The sequence below is a fragment of the Engystomops pustulosus genome, chromosome 3 (assembly GCF_040894005.1).
Source record: "Engystomops pustulosus chromosome 3, aEngPut4.maternal, whole genome shotgun sequence".
In the NCBI taxonomy this organism is placed as follows: Eukaryota; Metazoa; Chordata; class Amphibia; order Anura; family Leptodactylidae; genus Engystomops; species Engystomops pustulosus.
Genome location: NC_092413.1, coordinates 72,510,236 through 72,527,102, shown reverse-complemented (window position 1 = coordinate 72,527,102; position 16,867 = coordinate 72,510,236). Strand labels below are relative to the sequence as shown.

The 16,867-nt window shown below is 37.7% G+C and overlaps 1 protein-coding gene and 1 long non-coding RNA gene across 8 annotated transcripts in view; one reads left to right on the top strand and one right to left on the bottom strand.

Annotated features, from left to right (window-relative positions):
• The window catches only part of ARID1B (AT-rich interaction domain 1B), a 310,106-nt gene that overhangs the window by 136,056 nt on the left and 157,183 nt on the right, over positions 1-16,867 (top strand). The window contains exon 1 of one of the 7 annotated variants that reach the window (XM_072141073.1): positions 11,462-11,485. The exons of the other annotated variants lie outside the window; for them this stretch is intronic. Within the exon in view, the coding sequence (XP_071997174.1) occupies positions 11,477-11,485 (9 nt within the window). The 5' untranslated portion in view covers positions 11,462-11,476. Of the gene's footprint in view, positions 1-11,461; positions 11,486-16,867 lie in introns of those variants that run through there. 7 annotated transcript variants of the gene reach the window in all.
• Positions 15,459-16,867, bottom strand: part of LOC140121459 (uncharacterized) — a 53,226-nt gene continuing 51,817 nt past the window's right edge. Inside the window, exon 3 of the long non-coding RNA XR_011854099.1 lies at positions 15,459-16,116. This is a non-coding gene — a long non-coding RNA (uncharacterized lncRNA). The remainder of the gene's footprint in view (positions 16,117-16,867) is intronic.

Below are 16,867 nucleotides of genomic sequence, written 5' to 3'. Positions count from 1 at the left end.
TCTCCTTTAAATATCCCTGGCTTTTTTATTTTTTCCATGTATGGAGCTTTATGATGGCTTGGTTTCTGCATAACAAATTGTACTGTGAAGTGACTGTATTTAATATTTTCAAATGGTGTATGGGGGAAAATGTGGTGAAAAAAAACGCATTTGTCCATTTTCTTGTGGGCTTGTTTTTTTGGCTTTCACTGTGTGCTCTAAATGACATGTCTCCTTTATTCTTTGGGTTGGTGAGATCATGAGATACCAAATTTATATTTATTAGATTGTGTTTTAATACATTTTAAAATATTCAAACTTTCTAAACAAAAAAAATTTGTATCACCTTCTGATGATAAGAACTTTTTCATGTGTCTTGTTTCAGGTGTCTTTTTTAAATTTTTTAATGCATCTTGTCAAACTGTTTTCTGGCACATCATACCAGTAAATGTTAAATGGCAGTTTAATGTAATGGTGCTATGATTTTTGTTGTCCTTTTCTTGTTGTATTGTATGCTGCTTCTGGGAAAGAAAATATGGTAATACTGAAGTACTGAATATATTTCTAATTCACTCCTATTTGTTTTAACCAGGAAACACAATTTGTTTTTGTTTTGTTTTTTTGTCCTTTTAATCACCTTTTAGTAAAATTTTTGTGTTTTGCCTAATTTGTGAAAAAGTGGGGCTATTTTCCATTCCAGAGTATGCCGGAATAACAATTTTTTATATGTTGATAAATGGGACATTTGGGAGTCCTATGATCTTTGGGACTACCTAACAAGTTTATGATTTTGTTTATTTTCGCATCAATTCCAGGGAAAATGGGGCAATTTGAACATTTTAAGATTTTTTTAATTCTTTGGCTGCCACCAGCACCACATGGGCGCCACCATATTGACTTTGATTTTCACTGCCAGCACTGATTGTAGGTCCACAGCTTGTATTATTTGGGCACTTGTTGCAATGGTTGATGCTTTGTGCTGTGTTTGTATGGCTTAAGACTTTGTTGAAACTGCTTGTTGATATGTGTAGCAGTTTTTTCCTCTCTGAGGAAAGATGAGGCAACTCTGTTCTTGAAGAACAATGCCAATCAAACCTAATCTGCTGTAATCAAAGCTTTAATTGCTCCGTTGAAGCGGGAGGCAGCTACGGAGAGGGAGAACAATCTTGGCTATTTTTAAAATGCCAGCAAATTCAAGTGACACATCATCCTGGATGAGGTGTCAAATGAGTTGCAACAAACACCAAAGGGAACAAAATGTGTTAGTCTTCAATTTTGTCTTGAGGACAATTGGGTTTAAATTTTAAAAGTATTATTATTTGTCTGGGGAAAATTTGATTCTCCTTATGTTGGGTTCTCTTCTTATATGAAGTTGCACATTAGACATGGTATAATGTTCTTGAATTCTAAATGAAAAGGTGTTTTTCTAATTTAGAGTAAAGTTTGAGATTGTCACCAGCAGCTCTGGAAATGAGTTTTCCAATGCAGGTCTGGAGAGGGATGCTTCCATATTGGAGGTTTTCTATTCTTTGCATGGCTTGTTCGCACTGCCGTTTTTGGCTTGTAAACCACGGACTGTGCAGATTCCTGTGGCATGGACCGACTTCACTGCTGAGGACGGAACTCAGGTGCCACATCAGCCTTGTGTTTGCCTTAAAGGGGTCGAATGAAATGTTATTACCGTATAAATGTATCTTCTCACACTGTTACATGTAACAGTTTTGCCATTAAAGTCAGCCAATTGAGGGCAACCAGAAATCTGAACATATTGTTAAATAATCTGAGACACTGCCATGGAGAGTATGTGCTCCCACAGTTGCAGCCACAGCCGCCAACAGGCAGAGTTCCCCTACAGAAGCTACCAGTGTGCCCCCACAGCAGCAGCCTAAAAATAACCTGCCCCACTGTAAAAAAAAAAAAAAAAGCATTTACTCACCTTTCCCTGCTTCCCAAAGCTAACACAGTCTTCTCGTTTGCCGCTTTGCCCAAATAAAGCAGACATGAAGATGTCATCATGCCTTCCTGTTTCAGAGCCACATGTACAGCAATCATGCACAAGAGAAAACAGCAGTAGCAAGGAAAGGTGGAATCAGAGTTTTCCTGCCACTATGCTGTGCTCCCAACTAGCGGAGCAGGGAGCCATATCTAAGTCAGATATGGCTTGTGGGTCTTGTGTTTCACACCCGTGCCTAATGCACCGATATCGCTGTTGGGGATGGAACCCATGTTCAATGTAAGGAGTTCCTGCTATTTCACAGCAGCGCCAACAGTGTAAACATGATTACAGTATCAACACTGCTGTAAGGAGCTTGTCCCCAGCTGTGATGTTAGCCTGTGCCACTGGACTCTGCATGGCCAGTGGTTCATGGACTAACAACGGCAGTGTTAATATGCCCTTATGCAAAAGAATGAGGTTGAGTTGCAAACTCAAGCACAACCACTTTTGTTTGTTTAGCAGTATCCTTAGTAGGGATTGATCTGGTCATTTTACAACTATGGGACTACCACTTTAAATTAACAGATTTCATCTATGGCCTTAAAGGGTGTTAAACTATAACAGTCAGTCATCTGTGTTTTTCAGTTTCCCCATTCACTTCACTTCAAAAAATAAGGGATGCAAGCAGGACATTTTTTAAAAGGATTATGACAGAACCGATACACATAACATGAATATATTTTAAAAAAAAATTGCTGTGATTGCGCTCTTTACTAAAGAGCCTTGTATCCAAATGCCACGTGATCGATGATCTGGTGACCGCTTGAGATCTTATTCAAGATTCCTTGGGGTATAAGTTTAAATAAGGTCCACAGAATACTCCTAGATTGTATCGATACAGCCCCAGTCAGTGGCTTGTATCTGGCTGATCTAAAAACACGTTTAGCGATCACAGATTCCACTTAGGTGACATCACTGGCAAGCTATAGAGAACAAGTGAGTTTCCTGACGAAGGAAGATTTGATCTTCTGTGGTAGGATGTAATAATATGGAGCAAATTGTTAAAAAAAATTGCAAGCTATCGCTCTCTTCCATCTCTGTCCATTCAGCATTCCATATGCTGCATCCTTTCCCTTCCCTATATAATTTTTAAAAATAATTTTAAGTTTGTGTTCTAGCTTGGGGGTTGTTCTTTCACAAACACTAAAGTCTTATTGCTTGCGGAATATAATCTGAAAAATGTACATATGCCTTTATTATGATTCTTTATGTATAATAATATAATTCAGCTTTAAAGAAAATGTTGATGTGAACAGAAGCTTTACAAAGTAAACGCCTTTACAGTACCTAGTTTACCTAGTACCCATTTGGTATCATATTCCAGATTTTAGAGCATTGCAAACATGAAATGGTCAGTTTTAATTTTCTTGAATATCATTTAATTTATTGGCCTTCAAGGTTTTGTTATCTCTGCCAGTCTTTCAGTAGCTGGGGCATTGCTTGCCATATGTTGGTGATGTCATTTGTACAGCATGGGGTGGAGAGACAGGGTGAGCTCACCTCTTGGCGTCACCTGGCAGGCTTCCGTGCCCTGCCCGAGAAAACACTTCTCTGCTTCTAGTAAACATGAGTCTTTTTTTAAACTGAAAGTAAGGACTTGTGTCATAAAGTATACTAAGAAGCCAGATAAAGTGTTATAGCTGACATTTTCGGGCCTGGGTTAGGAAGTAAGAGTTCACCTTTTGGAGACTTTGCCAATTAAGGCCGCCTTGCAGATGTGTGGATTCTTACAGCCATTGACTCTCCACTGACGAATTCTGGGAAATATGCAAATATGTTTTCCAGGATGGGATAAGGAAACATTGACTCTTTCAGCTACTTTATGAGGCAGCCCCCTTAGCATCAAGCCCCCTTAGCATCAAGCCTAATGACATTATACTGGGTTAAAGCCAAACCAGAATATTCACTCCTTAAGAAACAGCATCTTGTCAGTACATTGAAGCTAATTGGTTTACCTGAGTGAGATGCTTTTGACTAGAAAGTAAGAGTTCTCTATACCTGGACTATGGAATAGAAATAATGGTTTGATTTTAATCTAACATCATGTCATTAGGTGTCCTGACAAAGTAGCTGAAAGAGACAATATTTCCTTTACGCAAGGAAAACATATTTGCATATTATCTGATCTGCGCAGTCATATGAGCAGAATGGGGTGTACATGCCAGTCATTGGGCTGTATATACTAGTGATGCTGGGTCATATATACAGTTATTATGAATAAGACCGTGTGTCTCTCTGCTCCATGTCAGTTTGAACTTAATTAAACAGTGCCAAAAAAATTGAATAAAAACAAAAAATTAAATAACTTTTCTCCTTTCCCTAGAATTCATATACAAATATATTCATCAACATGTTTGCAACAGTGATAAAATGGTCATAGTAGGTCAGCAGGTCCTGAAAATAAATACCCCTTACTCAGCTCCGCACATTGAAATATAAAAGGAGCATTAAAATAAAGTTACTAGTGTCTCAAAAAAAACAAAATAAACAATTTAATTATACACATTTTTATCTCTAGATCTGGATCAAGTAAAAGCCATTAAAAAAAGCCAGTAACTGTGTTTTTTTCCCCTTCAATTTTACTGCATTCAAAAAAAATTTCCAACTTCAATGTGCATTGAATGGAATATTTAATGGCACAGCTAGATTACACAGATATCTATATGGAAAAATCAAAAAAAATCTGGCTTTTTTAGGAAAAAAATGGAAAGACAAATAACAGATAGGACCTGTTCCTCAAGGGGTTAACAACAGTTTATGGCTGTACAGGCAGTCCCCGGGTTACATACAAGATAGGGACTGTAGGTTTGTTCTTAAGTTGAATTTGTATGTAAGTCGAAACTGTATATTTTATCATTGTAGTTCCCGACAATTTTTTTTTTTGCCCCAGTGACAATTGGAGTTTCAAATTTTTTTGCTGTAATAGGACCAAGAATTATCAATAAAGCTTCATTGCAATTTTAAGCTGATTATTGCAATCTGGGACTATTTTAAAGCATCCAGAGAGCTTCACCAGAGGTCACAGTGGGCAGAGGGGTCCGTCTGTAACTATGGGTTGTCTGTAAGTCGGGTGTCCTTAAGTAGGGGACCGCCTGTATATTGAAGTAGGTTAAAATATAAGTAGGAAAAAAAATGTATGCATTTTTATTTTTTTTCCCACCATGTTTCAATATTTTCTTAGCCAAAAGGTTCAGCTAGTTGAGGGATCGTGAGATAATTAACATGAAGGTAATTGTACTGAAACTGTGGCCACTAAATCACAGAGGGTTGGCTATAATACACAGCTGCACTCCCAATGCAACTGCTGGGATTAGAAGATAACACCACAGTTAACCGCTTTAGTGTTATGTACTAGAGCTCTGTACTAGTGGGGAACCTTTATTGACGGGGTTGGCATTGCCTGAGCACCTGGTTGTCTCTTATGATAGCATGTAAGGGTTTCCATTTTCTTAACTTCTCACTTAAATGTATTAATATACATGATTTATTTTTTTTAATTGATATTCACAAACCCCAAAATAGAACTTGAACCTTTTTTTTTTTAACTGTGCTTTTATACATCATATCATAACTTTATATTAGGTGGATTACAACAGATTTCTATGCTCCTTATTTGCTAAGAAAGATGATGGGACTGAGGATATATTTTTTTTTCTGTAATTTAGTAAAAAAGTTAAAAGCAGAAACCATCAAGTATCAAAATCCTGAATAGTTTACATATTTTTCTGACCTTCTTTACTTGCTGATCTAGCCATGAAGTGTTCTAAATGTAAGGCATGATTATATAGGAATAACATTATACAAGTTTACAGCCAATAATGAGCCTTCATATGAGAATGTTACTTGAGGAATTCCCTAAGCGCAATCTTGCAATGCTATGCTTAGTGTTAGATCCTCTGAGGCACCATGTAAGCATTAATGGTCTTTACTAATCATGTGCAGATACACATTTACTGTAACAGGTATGAAAACCACTGTAAAATGCATGAACATAAGGGAAAATTACTTATTACAACTGACAGCGTCAAGGCAAACTGGATTTGCCTTAAGCATGCATTGAGTCATTATGCTTGATAAGTCTCGTAGCCTGGAACCAAAACAGAAAGGCATTAATGCTGTGTTAAATAACAGTGAGGACATTGCCTTAGCATGCCTCCATCCAATAATTGAAGATGTCTCTACAGAGGAAAAAGCACTGCATCTACTATTACCATTTATTCTGAGCTTTCTTGGCTTGTAACTATCCAAACATTTGGTTTTTTTTTATCATGTTCACTAAATGCTATGTGCAACATGTGTGTGCAAAGTTTTTTTAGTTAATAGGTCTTTAGGTCTGAAATGGAATAATTACAGTTATCAAATTTATTTAGGTTTATAAAGCACCATCATATTCCACAGTTCTGTTATCATTCCCTACCCCCACCCTTCCAAACTGCCACTTCCCGATGCTCTCCATTATCTGGTTGTCCTTCGACACATTTTAAACAAAGGGACGTCAGCCAATCACTGGCTGAGCCCAGTCACTGATCCAACCAGTGATCGGATATGGCAGCCTCTCCCACAGTTTTCCTGAGTGTCAGGAAATTAAGTCAAAATCCCTGCTCCCCTGTGGCAGTAACGGGTCAGCAGGGATTCAGGAAATTGCAAGTATCATGGGGCACGTTAAAATTTTTTGGTTTTCACCTGACAATTAATACAATTATACCAACTTTAACCCCTTAAAGCTGAAGCCACTTTTCACCTTCCTGACACGGCCCATTTTTCCAGATCTGACATGTATAAGTGGTTATAACTTTGAAATGCTTTAACATATCCAACTGATTTTGCAATTAGTTTCTCGTGACACTTTTTGTACTTCATGTTAGTTGGTGGTATTTTGGTGGCATGTTTTGCATACTTTTTCCACACATACATGTAGTCATAACAGCAAAAAATAACTAACATTAACCGAATGTCTACTTTATTTTTGTAGGATGTTACAGGGCTTTGAACGTTAGGTGCGATTTTTCACATTTTCATAAGAAAAAAAATCACGCTATTGAGGTACCCGCTTAGGTTTCAAGTCAATTTGAGAGGCCTAAATTAAAGTAAAACCCCCAAAATTACTAGAAACTATACCCATCAACGTACATAAGAATTTTTTATGAAGTTTGTTAACCCTTAAATTATTTTACAGGGGTTAAAACAAAATCGGATGCAATTTTGAAATTAACATTTTTTTGGCTAAACGAATGTGTTTTTCATAAAATGTACAAATTCCCAGTGGATAAAATACCAAAACACTCCACAAATTTTGATACCCAATCCCTCCCGAGTATAACAATACCCCATATGTGCACACGCCAGGGCATTGAAGGGAAGCTGCTCCATTCACAGCAGATTATGCATTGTCCCTTTCTAAAGGCTATACAATCTTTATTTTTTGGCAATTTGGACATATAAGGGCTTATTTTTTGCGACATGAGATGCACTTTACAAATACTTCATTTTAGTGGGTCATTAGCTTTTTGATGAGATTTTATTAACTCTTAAATATATGGAGGAAAAGAAAATTGCCAATTTTGTTTTCCTTTTTTTATGTATTTTTTGGGGGTTGTACACTAAAAATACTGTAATATTTTTATTCTATATATCACTACGATTACGGTGATACCTCATTTATATAGTTTTTTATATATTTTTACAATTTTACTGGGAAAAAAAACTAATATAAAGAAAATCTCATTTGTTTTTGTATCGCCATCTTTTCTGAGATATAACTTTTTTTTTATTTTTTGGTTGACAGAGCTAGTTTAGGGCTCATTTTTTACGTATTGAGTTGTCCTTTTCAGTGGTACCATTTTGTCGCACATAACTTTTTTTGATCACTTTTTGGAACATTTTTGTGTTTTTTGAAGAGATTTTATGAAAAATGTACATAAAATGGCGAGTTTTTGTTTTTTTGTTCGAGTTTTGTTTTTACAGCATTCACCGAGCGGGTCCAATAATGTTTCTAAGTTATTGTACGAATTGTTGCGCATGGGGTGATACCAAATATATGGGAGTTTTTTTGCGATTTTCTGTTTATTTTTACTTTATTAGATGTGTATAGGAATGTTTGTGTTTAGGGGACTTTTACTTTATTTAATTCTTTTTATTAAAAAGTGTTTTTATTAAGTGTTTTTAACTTTTTTCTTTCCTTTTACTCCTCTGATTGCTTGTTCAAACTCTTCTTCACCTAACACACTGGGCAGCTGCACATGTTCACTGTGTTACAGCCGGGTCAGGTTAGAATTATATACAGGCAGTCCCCGGGTTATGTACATGATAGGGTCCGAAGGTTTGTTCTTAAGTTGAATTTGTATGCAAGTCGAAACTGTATATTTTATAATTGTAGATCCAGACAAAAAAATTTTTGGCCCCAGTGACATTTGGAGTTTAAACATTTTTTGCTGTAATGGGACCAATGATTATCAATAAAGCTTCATTACAAACACCTTACAGCTGATTATTGCAATCTGGGACTATAGTAAAGCATTCAGAGAGCTTCACAAGAGGTCAGAGGGGTCTGTCTGTAACTATGGGTTGTCTGTAAGTCGGGTGTCCTTAAGTAGGGGACCACCTGTATTCATATACATTGCTAGAAGGTAGGTCCCTGCTCCGGAAGAGGATCGCACAGCCCCGTGGGGGTCCAATTCCTGTGAAATGCTCCTTACACAGCGCGGTCAAGAATGAGCGTGGCGTGTAAGGGGTTAACACCCAGGATGGGAGGAATATATCTGATTGCGGGTGTTATAGGCGGGTGACGGCTATAATATACAGCCGAGACCCGCAGCTTCTGGCGCCGGCTCCCGCCATGCAGTACTATTGCGTCAAATGTTGGGAAGGGGTTAATGTTTATAGACTAAATGTAAAATTAGTCGATTGGACCTTATTGTAGCTATTTGCATTACTTTCCATTTCCCCAAAATGTAATATTTCACCTAGTCACAGAAGTAACTAGAATGACAATATTAGTTAAAGGGGTATTCTCGTCTCGGCATTCACATTCAGTTTCACTAATCTTCCATATATAAACATTTCTTCAATTGGATGTTATTAAAAAAAATGTTCCTGTGTGAAGATAATTTCTCAGAAATGTAGTCATGTTGTCCCTTAGAAACGAGATAGCTTCCTCGGTTACGACCACGTCACACTCTGGCAGCGGTGGCCAGACATGCGCTATTGAGCCCTGCCTGACCTCCTGGATCCACCGATCATTACCACAGGAAGGCTGTGGGACATGTAGTAACTCCCGGACATTTCATATACAAAAACTTTTTGTTTATTTGGGAAATCCATCCAGCAGAGGTGGTCGTATCCGGGGAAGCTTTCTCGTTTCTAAGGGACAACATGACTATATTTATGAGAAATTATCTTCACACAGGAACATTTTTTTTAATAACATCTAATGGAAGAAATGTTTATATATGGAAGATTTATCAAACTGATTGTGAATACCCAGGATGAGAATACCCCTTTAAGGACAAATTAGAGTTTTCCCAGCTATTGCCTGCAACAACCCTTCTCGGTCATCCCAGTTAGTTGTTTCCATGTACTTTTCGAAGGTTTATATATCTCATACTGGTGCCTAAATGAATGACGATGCAATAGAAACTACAGTGCTAGGCCCGGTTCACACTGAGATAATGGGGCCAGTGATCTGGCTGCACGATTTGCGCCCAGATCACAGCCCCCATAGAGGTTTATGGCACCCAGTCTCAGTGCAGTTTGTACACTCTCCACATTGCGACTGAGTCAGGAAACTGTGCCGCTCCTATATGGCATAGCCCACGACTAAGGCACTCAATGCTATGTCCAAATGAGGCCTTAGGATGAGATGTATTTAAATGTCTTTCTCTAATTTCCATGGTAGGAATATTTGTCTCACAGTGCCTTTTTTTTAACCCCTTAAGGACGCAGATTTTTTTTTTTTGTGAAATGAGCTGTTTTAATTGCTACCATTTTGAGGACTGTGCGACCTTTTGATTGCATGTATTAGCGGTGGGTGTTTGCCCTCCCTATAGAACCTCCACACCTTGGCGCAGAGCGTGAATGAGTTAAACATATTTCATAATATTCTACAATGTTGTAAAATTTTTTCAGTGGCAGATCCAGATGTTTAGGGTATAAACATAGTAACTGTACCTCATGATACAGATTTTTTGCCAAGTCAGGCTTTTTAGCCCCCCCACCTTTTTTTCTCCTTCTGGTATTGTTTTTTTCATGTCTTTGTACACTTCAGACCAGTAAAGCAAAAGGAGATAAGATCTAGATATCTATGCTAATGGAAGCAATATACCTCCTGGGCACATATCAGAAATAAACACTCATTCATTGTATTAGCAACACAATGGATGCTCAGTGTGAATGGCAGCAGGCACCATACCCTAGACAATCCAATCCCATTATAAGGTGTAATGTGACCACATAAATCATAACGAATTGATGAAGACAATTTAATATATTCCTAAATTACACTGACTAGCTCTATTTGTAGTAACGAAAAAAACTGAATATATGTATATCTTGTGTAAGAATCAGTTTTTCTCATGCTGGGTTTTTTACCTTATGTACTAATTTTTTTATTTTAACTTTTTTTTTTTTTTTAAATATGTTTGTAATATCATTCATGTTTTTAAAGAAAATGAGCAACATGGAAAATGAGTGAGGCCAAGACACAGCTCTGGTGTCTGGCGTTTTGTATACTTGTATTTCTTCACCATTGATACACACTTGTGAGATGTGTCAGATCTTCAATAAAGCAGATTGTGTCTTCGACAGTTTATTTGGCATGCTGTCTGCACATGTTGCAGAGGTTTGGCTTTGGCAGAATGATGGAATTGTTCTTTGGAGCCGGTGTCAACAAAAGTTCAATCCAGGGTAGGCATGGGGTGTGTTAGCAAACAGCTTGTCATGTAGACCTCTGGCATATAGCTTCATGCATTGTTCACTTCACCCCCTGCTCTCCCTGCAGAGAAAAAAACAGCACACTCCTTGTAAATTAGTTTGGGGGGAGGATTGGGAAGGAGGAGTTAAACAGTTTAATTCACAAGAGATATTGCGATTAAAATAAAAAAGGGTCCAGGAAAGGGACATCACTAAGTTGCTGCTGGCTAAAATGTGCAAGGCCTAATTTTGCAGTCTGGACTTTTATGTGTGCTGGCTGCAAAGAGTCATTGAAGCCTTAGCAGTCACCCACAGAACAAAGGAAGGAGCTCTGAGCTGGATAGGACTGCTGTGGGATGCCGGTAATGATACAGGTAGGCGGGACTTTGTGGAGTCTTGAATTACCCCCTCCACAATGAATAATGAAACAGCTGGAGGTTCTGTTGGCAACACATGCTTTTTTTTGGGTGCCTTTGAAAAATACCTTTCCACCATGGCATAGGGGATTGTGAGTCTCTTACTGCAGCTGAGAGAAGGGACTTGTCTGCCTGGAGCCCTTGTGAATAGGCAGCAGCTTACATCCTGAAGAAGGAAATGGTAAAAGTAAGTGGAACCATTTGTTGCTGTGTACTTTTTCATGATGTTTGATGTGATTACCTTTTTATGACGGGCCTTGTACTGGTTACATCTGTATTCTGTATACATGACAGTAAGACATGACCATTTGTGGCAATGGATGAATTGAATTCACTGTCTACTATGAACTTCTTCTGTTGGGTCTTTCTTCCCAGGAGGCCTCTTTTGTGAGCTTGATCCATGTGCAGTTTAATATTTCTGATATATTTGTATGTTTCGATGATTATAATTGTTATGCTTTATTGAAAGTTTTATAGTAACGGACAAAAGGCATATTCTCCTGTTTTATCACTATTATCACGAAGATCCTACTGTGTACATTTCTCATTTTAAGAAATAACAAGGTTTTCTTTCTTTTAGATTGTGTATCCTTGTGTGCATTGTCCACTGTAATAATACATTTGTTGCTGATAAAAATCTTATTATCTGAATTATATCTTTATTTTTTGCTGATGCCGGCAGCTCTACTTCTTATGTGAATTCTATATGCAGAATCTGCCATCAGCAGTGCCATGCCCTGGTAATGCCATTGAGAACATAAGGCTTTCACCAGGGCCTGTCTTTTATAATGGTAGGCTTTTAAAATGGGCACCCATCTGTCAGTGCTGTGTTGTGATAAAGCCTGCAACAGCTGGCTTGGCTCTCTTCTAATCCATTCATCCCATCTACAGATCAGACAGTGGCCTGTGTCTGCTTACAGGGCCTTGGAGACCTGCCTGTCCCCTTGACAAACAAATGTGGAAAGAGATACTGCTCAGGATGCAAGAACACAAGCATTACAGGGCAGTAGAACTATAAGTGACATGCAGACTGATATCTAACCATAAAGACCATGTATAGTATCTTGTTACATGTTTACATCACTCAAATCATTTTCAGTTTTCTATGGTAATGGGAATTTGGATACATGTTTGCCCTATTGATAATGGGTTATTTCACATATGTATCAATAGTTTATACAGGAAAAGTACCTTTTGCACCATACTGAGTATGAAACTGGCTGTAACGAGAGAGTCAAATAAAAGCAAATGAATTCCAGCGCAAGTCTCCAAATGGTCTAAAAATATCCTTTATTCATGCATCGGTAAGTTCGGGAACAAATACAATGAAGAAATGATCAACGCGTTTCGGCTGTTACGCCTTAGTCATGATCCATTAAAACTACTAAAGTCACACACCTTATATACAAATTGTGATCTTGGTCACATGACCCAAGTGAAGAGGTGGAGCAGACATGCATAAAGGTGATGTTTCCAGTTTCAGATGGATGGGCATAGAGAAAGTAACCAGACCCTCCAGGGGAGGAGACTTCCATAGGAAACTATTGAATAGAGAATCCTATTGGATTTTTGTTCTCAACACCAGACAACCGCATGGTATGAATAACAGACATAATTACTAGTTATTAGTATGTTCATAGTTACCTGTACACATGCAATCCCCATCTTATGTGCATTTAGCTTTCTCTTGTAATAGACTGTTTGGATTTGTTTCTATCTAGTGTTGGGGTGAAGCTACGGTAATTCTCTTTTGTATTACACTATGTTACTTGATGTCATTTTGTGCAATCAAGGGTTAATGCTTCCCAAATCTGCTCCACCTCTTCACTTGGGTCATGTGACCAGGATCACAATTTGTATATAAGGTGTGTGATTTTAGTAGTTTTAATGGATCATGACTAAGGCGTAACAGCCGAAACGCGTTGATCATTTCTTCATTGTATTTGTTTTACCAATATATGTTCTTGACATTTTTTCTAATAAAGGAGACCATTCCCTCCCTTAAACACAATTTTTTTCAGTGTTCGAGTTACCTCGCTATGAGCAGACCAGCCCTTACCCAACCAAATGCCTCTGATTTCACACCAAATTTTCATTGAAAACCCTTCACAAGACCACATGGTGCAGCATGACTGCTAAACAATGGAGACTGCCATCTGTCAATGAGGTACCAGGTATGCATTTCAACTGTCTTAAGTCTGCCGGAGTATTAGCACCAAATGCACTACATATATATAACTCCAACCCTAAAAACTGTGCGCAATATGCTAGATTCTAGGATTTCACTAAGTGCTTAAAACTGCATCTTGTCTATTCTTTCCTTTCGGCAGACCACCCCTTTCAAAGATTCCTTTTCTGTGCAAATTTGGTTGGCTTGCTTAAAGAGGTTTATTTTGTTATTTTTATTTTAAGGCTTCATCCATTTTCATAAAATGAATGACTATCTTTCACATTTGTCTTTGAAATTTCTCAACTGCCATGGCTTAAAAGAAGTCCTATTACGTTGTCAGGGGGCGTTTGTCATTGTGTCATATTTACCTCTTTCCAGAATATTTTTCCTTGGGGATGAGTAAGTGTTCCCTCATGCTTGGCTCTAAGTAGTGACCAAGCACATTCCTTTGTTAAATGTCTCCCAAAAATACCTAATGCATTTGAGGTTCCCACTGCACATTGTTCCTCTGGGCAAAGCTTCAAATGCACTTGAGAGAGGATCTTATGTCAAAAGCTTGCAAGTTGAGTATCTAAGCAACATGTGCAACACTGGGTGATCTGTTTTCTATTACCCAATATAAACATATCTTTTAGATGACTGCCAATCGGGAAGAGAATAAGGATGAAATAAATAAGAAAAGAGACAAACAGCATCTACCCTATGTATTTGCCAATGTTTCAGGCCCTGCTATGCTTTGAAGAGGGTCCTCTGTGGATAGCATTACTGGCAGATATTCAGACCAATTTTAGTGATTAAATATGTGTGCGTTCACATCATCTTCAAAAGTAGTTTATTCATTTTTTTTACATGCAGGAACATTATTCTCCTTGTGTAGTTTATGGACAGTTTTTTTTATTTCAGCATGGTTTAGTTCATAATACTATAAAGGTTTATATTTTAATGAAACTAGAACAAGTCCTGATTGGGCTAAAAAGGGGTGGTCAAATATTTTAAGAAATCCTTTCTAAGCAGGTAATAAAATAAATGAAAGTACCAATAATAAAAGTACCATATATACTCGAGTATAAGCTGAGTTTTTAAGCCCAAAAATGTGCTTAAAAACCCTAACTCGACTTATACTTGAGTCAATGAAACAAAAAACTCTGTACTCACCTTTACAACGCACCCTGCAGGTCCTCTTCTGTCCTAAGCTCCAGCTCCATGTTCGGCTACCTGTGTGGTCCCGTCGCTTGCTGACATCATAGTGTGTGAGCGGCCATCGGCACACACTATGATGTCAGCATGTGGATGACGTCATAATTTATGGGATGGGACCGAGCGGGGCGACTGGCTTTGTACTGGGCAGGCATGTGACCATTGCATTTCCCACCCTCAGCTTATACTCGAGTCAAGAGGTTTTCACAGTTTTTTGTGTTAAAATGAGGTGACTCGGCTTATACTCAAGTATATATGGGTAACTTGCCAGTTCATTTTACCACCAGATAGTATGACTTTGTAGAATATGATTTTAAGATCTCCCACAGCTTTACCCTTTTCTTTGCCTGTAAGGTGATTATTATGTCCAGGAAAGACACCGAATAGCTGTCCCTGCACCATTGGTTACACATCATGAACAGAAAATATCCCCACAAATGCAGTCAAATTTGTGCACAATGACTGTACCTTAGTGGTGGTTCAGAAGGGGGGTGTTTCGTGGTATAGCCATGTGTTGTACCACATGTCATGGGACATGTGTTCTAAATGGGTAAAGGGTAACCACCTAACTCAACTTTCCAATCTTAGTTTCCTAAACGTCATTTGCCAGCTGTGAAACAACCATTTGTATAGGGTAATTAACCGGTTTAGTCGACTCAGTTCTATGTTAAAATTTAAACAGCTGCAAATTTTTGCCATTATCTTTTGGAATTAATAGTGTGGATGAATGAAGATAACATAAAAAAGAGGCTAGACTATTGGCAGATGAAACCTCTAAATTGATTGACTCAGTTGATAATTGTGTTAAGTCTGTGTCATACATTTAGTCTAATGTGCAGACCTCCAAATGTTATGAAGCCTGTGTTTGTTTTTACTATTAGACGTAGCAGTGCTAGTTATAAAAATAGCTGCCTCATAAAAAAATACTGTTTTAAACACCAGGTATTGGCAAGCTCAAGAGACAAAATTAGAAAATAAATACATGGTATTTTTGTCCTTTAGAATCGGTAACACTTTAACCTTTTAAAACCAGAGGAAGAGTATTTTATGATGAGCACATTTTGGCAGTGTTCCCAGACATTCTTTTCCTGCATCATAGGACTTGGCGGTTCCCATGGGTAGTGAACAAAAATATCTACATTTTAAGCTTAGCCATTTTTTTTGGTAGAAAACTTGTTCCATTTACTTGATTCAGTTTTATTCTGCTTATCCTATGAGGTCCCAAATTTGTTAAAAACTATGTACTTTTTAAGCCCCAAAACGAAAGTATTCACTCTTATTTGATGTCTCTTCCATCTTTCTCTGTAGATTTTCTTGTAAGAGCTTGGTGCCTTTGATCCATCTGGCCTATTCAACATTGTATATAAAAATATATATTGCTGTGCTCCATACCATGTTTCACCTGACACATCAGGTTGAGTTGACTCTTCAATATATATCCTTGATGTGCACTACAAAGAAACATAACAAAGCTTGTCAAGTGTCTATGAATATGATCAATTATGCAACTTTTTATTCATGGATAGAGCTGCCATAAGAACTGAATTACATTGTCCTGAAAAGTGCAATGGTCACTTATTCATAGGAAGTGTGAGAACTCTTCTTGGAATGCAAGTTAAATCTCTATCTGGGAGGCCCTCAGCAATTTAACCAAACACCGTTGACCTCCTTCCATAGACCCACCATGATTTGTAAATAGTCATAAATATCTCTGAGCATTAAATATAACCAATGTGGAATAAACAGAATGTCTTTGTGCAATGTAGTTAGTCATCTTACCACTTTTTGAATGTGAAAAGAATACTTATTGCCTTTTTTCAATATTATCCCTCTGAGATTTCTATGGCCCTATTAAATCTTTGTAAAAATATTTTTAAGTGTAAATAATAAACACTTCAAGAAAATACATTTGGTTTCTTTTTGCCACAATGTTAATGTGATGTCCATGCAGCTCTTTAAAAGGTAAATTCTACATATATTTTTATATATTCTAATGGTGTTCCACATGTTTGTTTTAACCCCTTAAGTCGACAACGCAGCTCCTGTGACATCATTAGAGGGCACGGGTCGGCTGCTGTGCCATTTGCAGGCTCTTTTACAGATCTAGTGATTTTCACTATATACTGCAATACTGTTGGGGTATATTGTATAAGTGATCAGATCCCCTAAGGTTCAAGTACCTTAGGGGGTCTAGTAATTAAA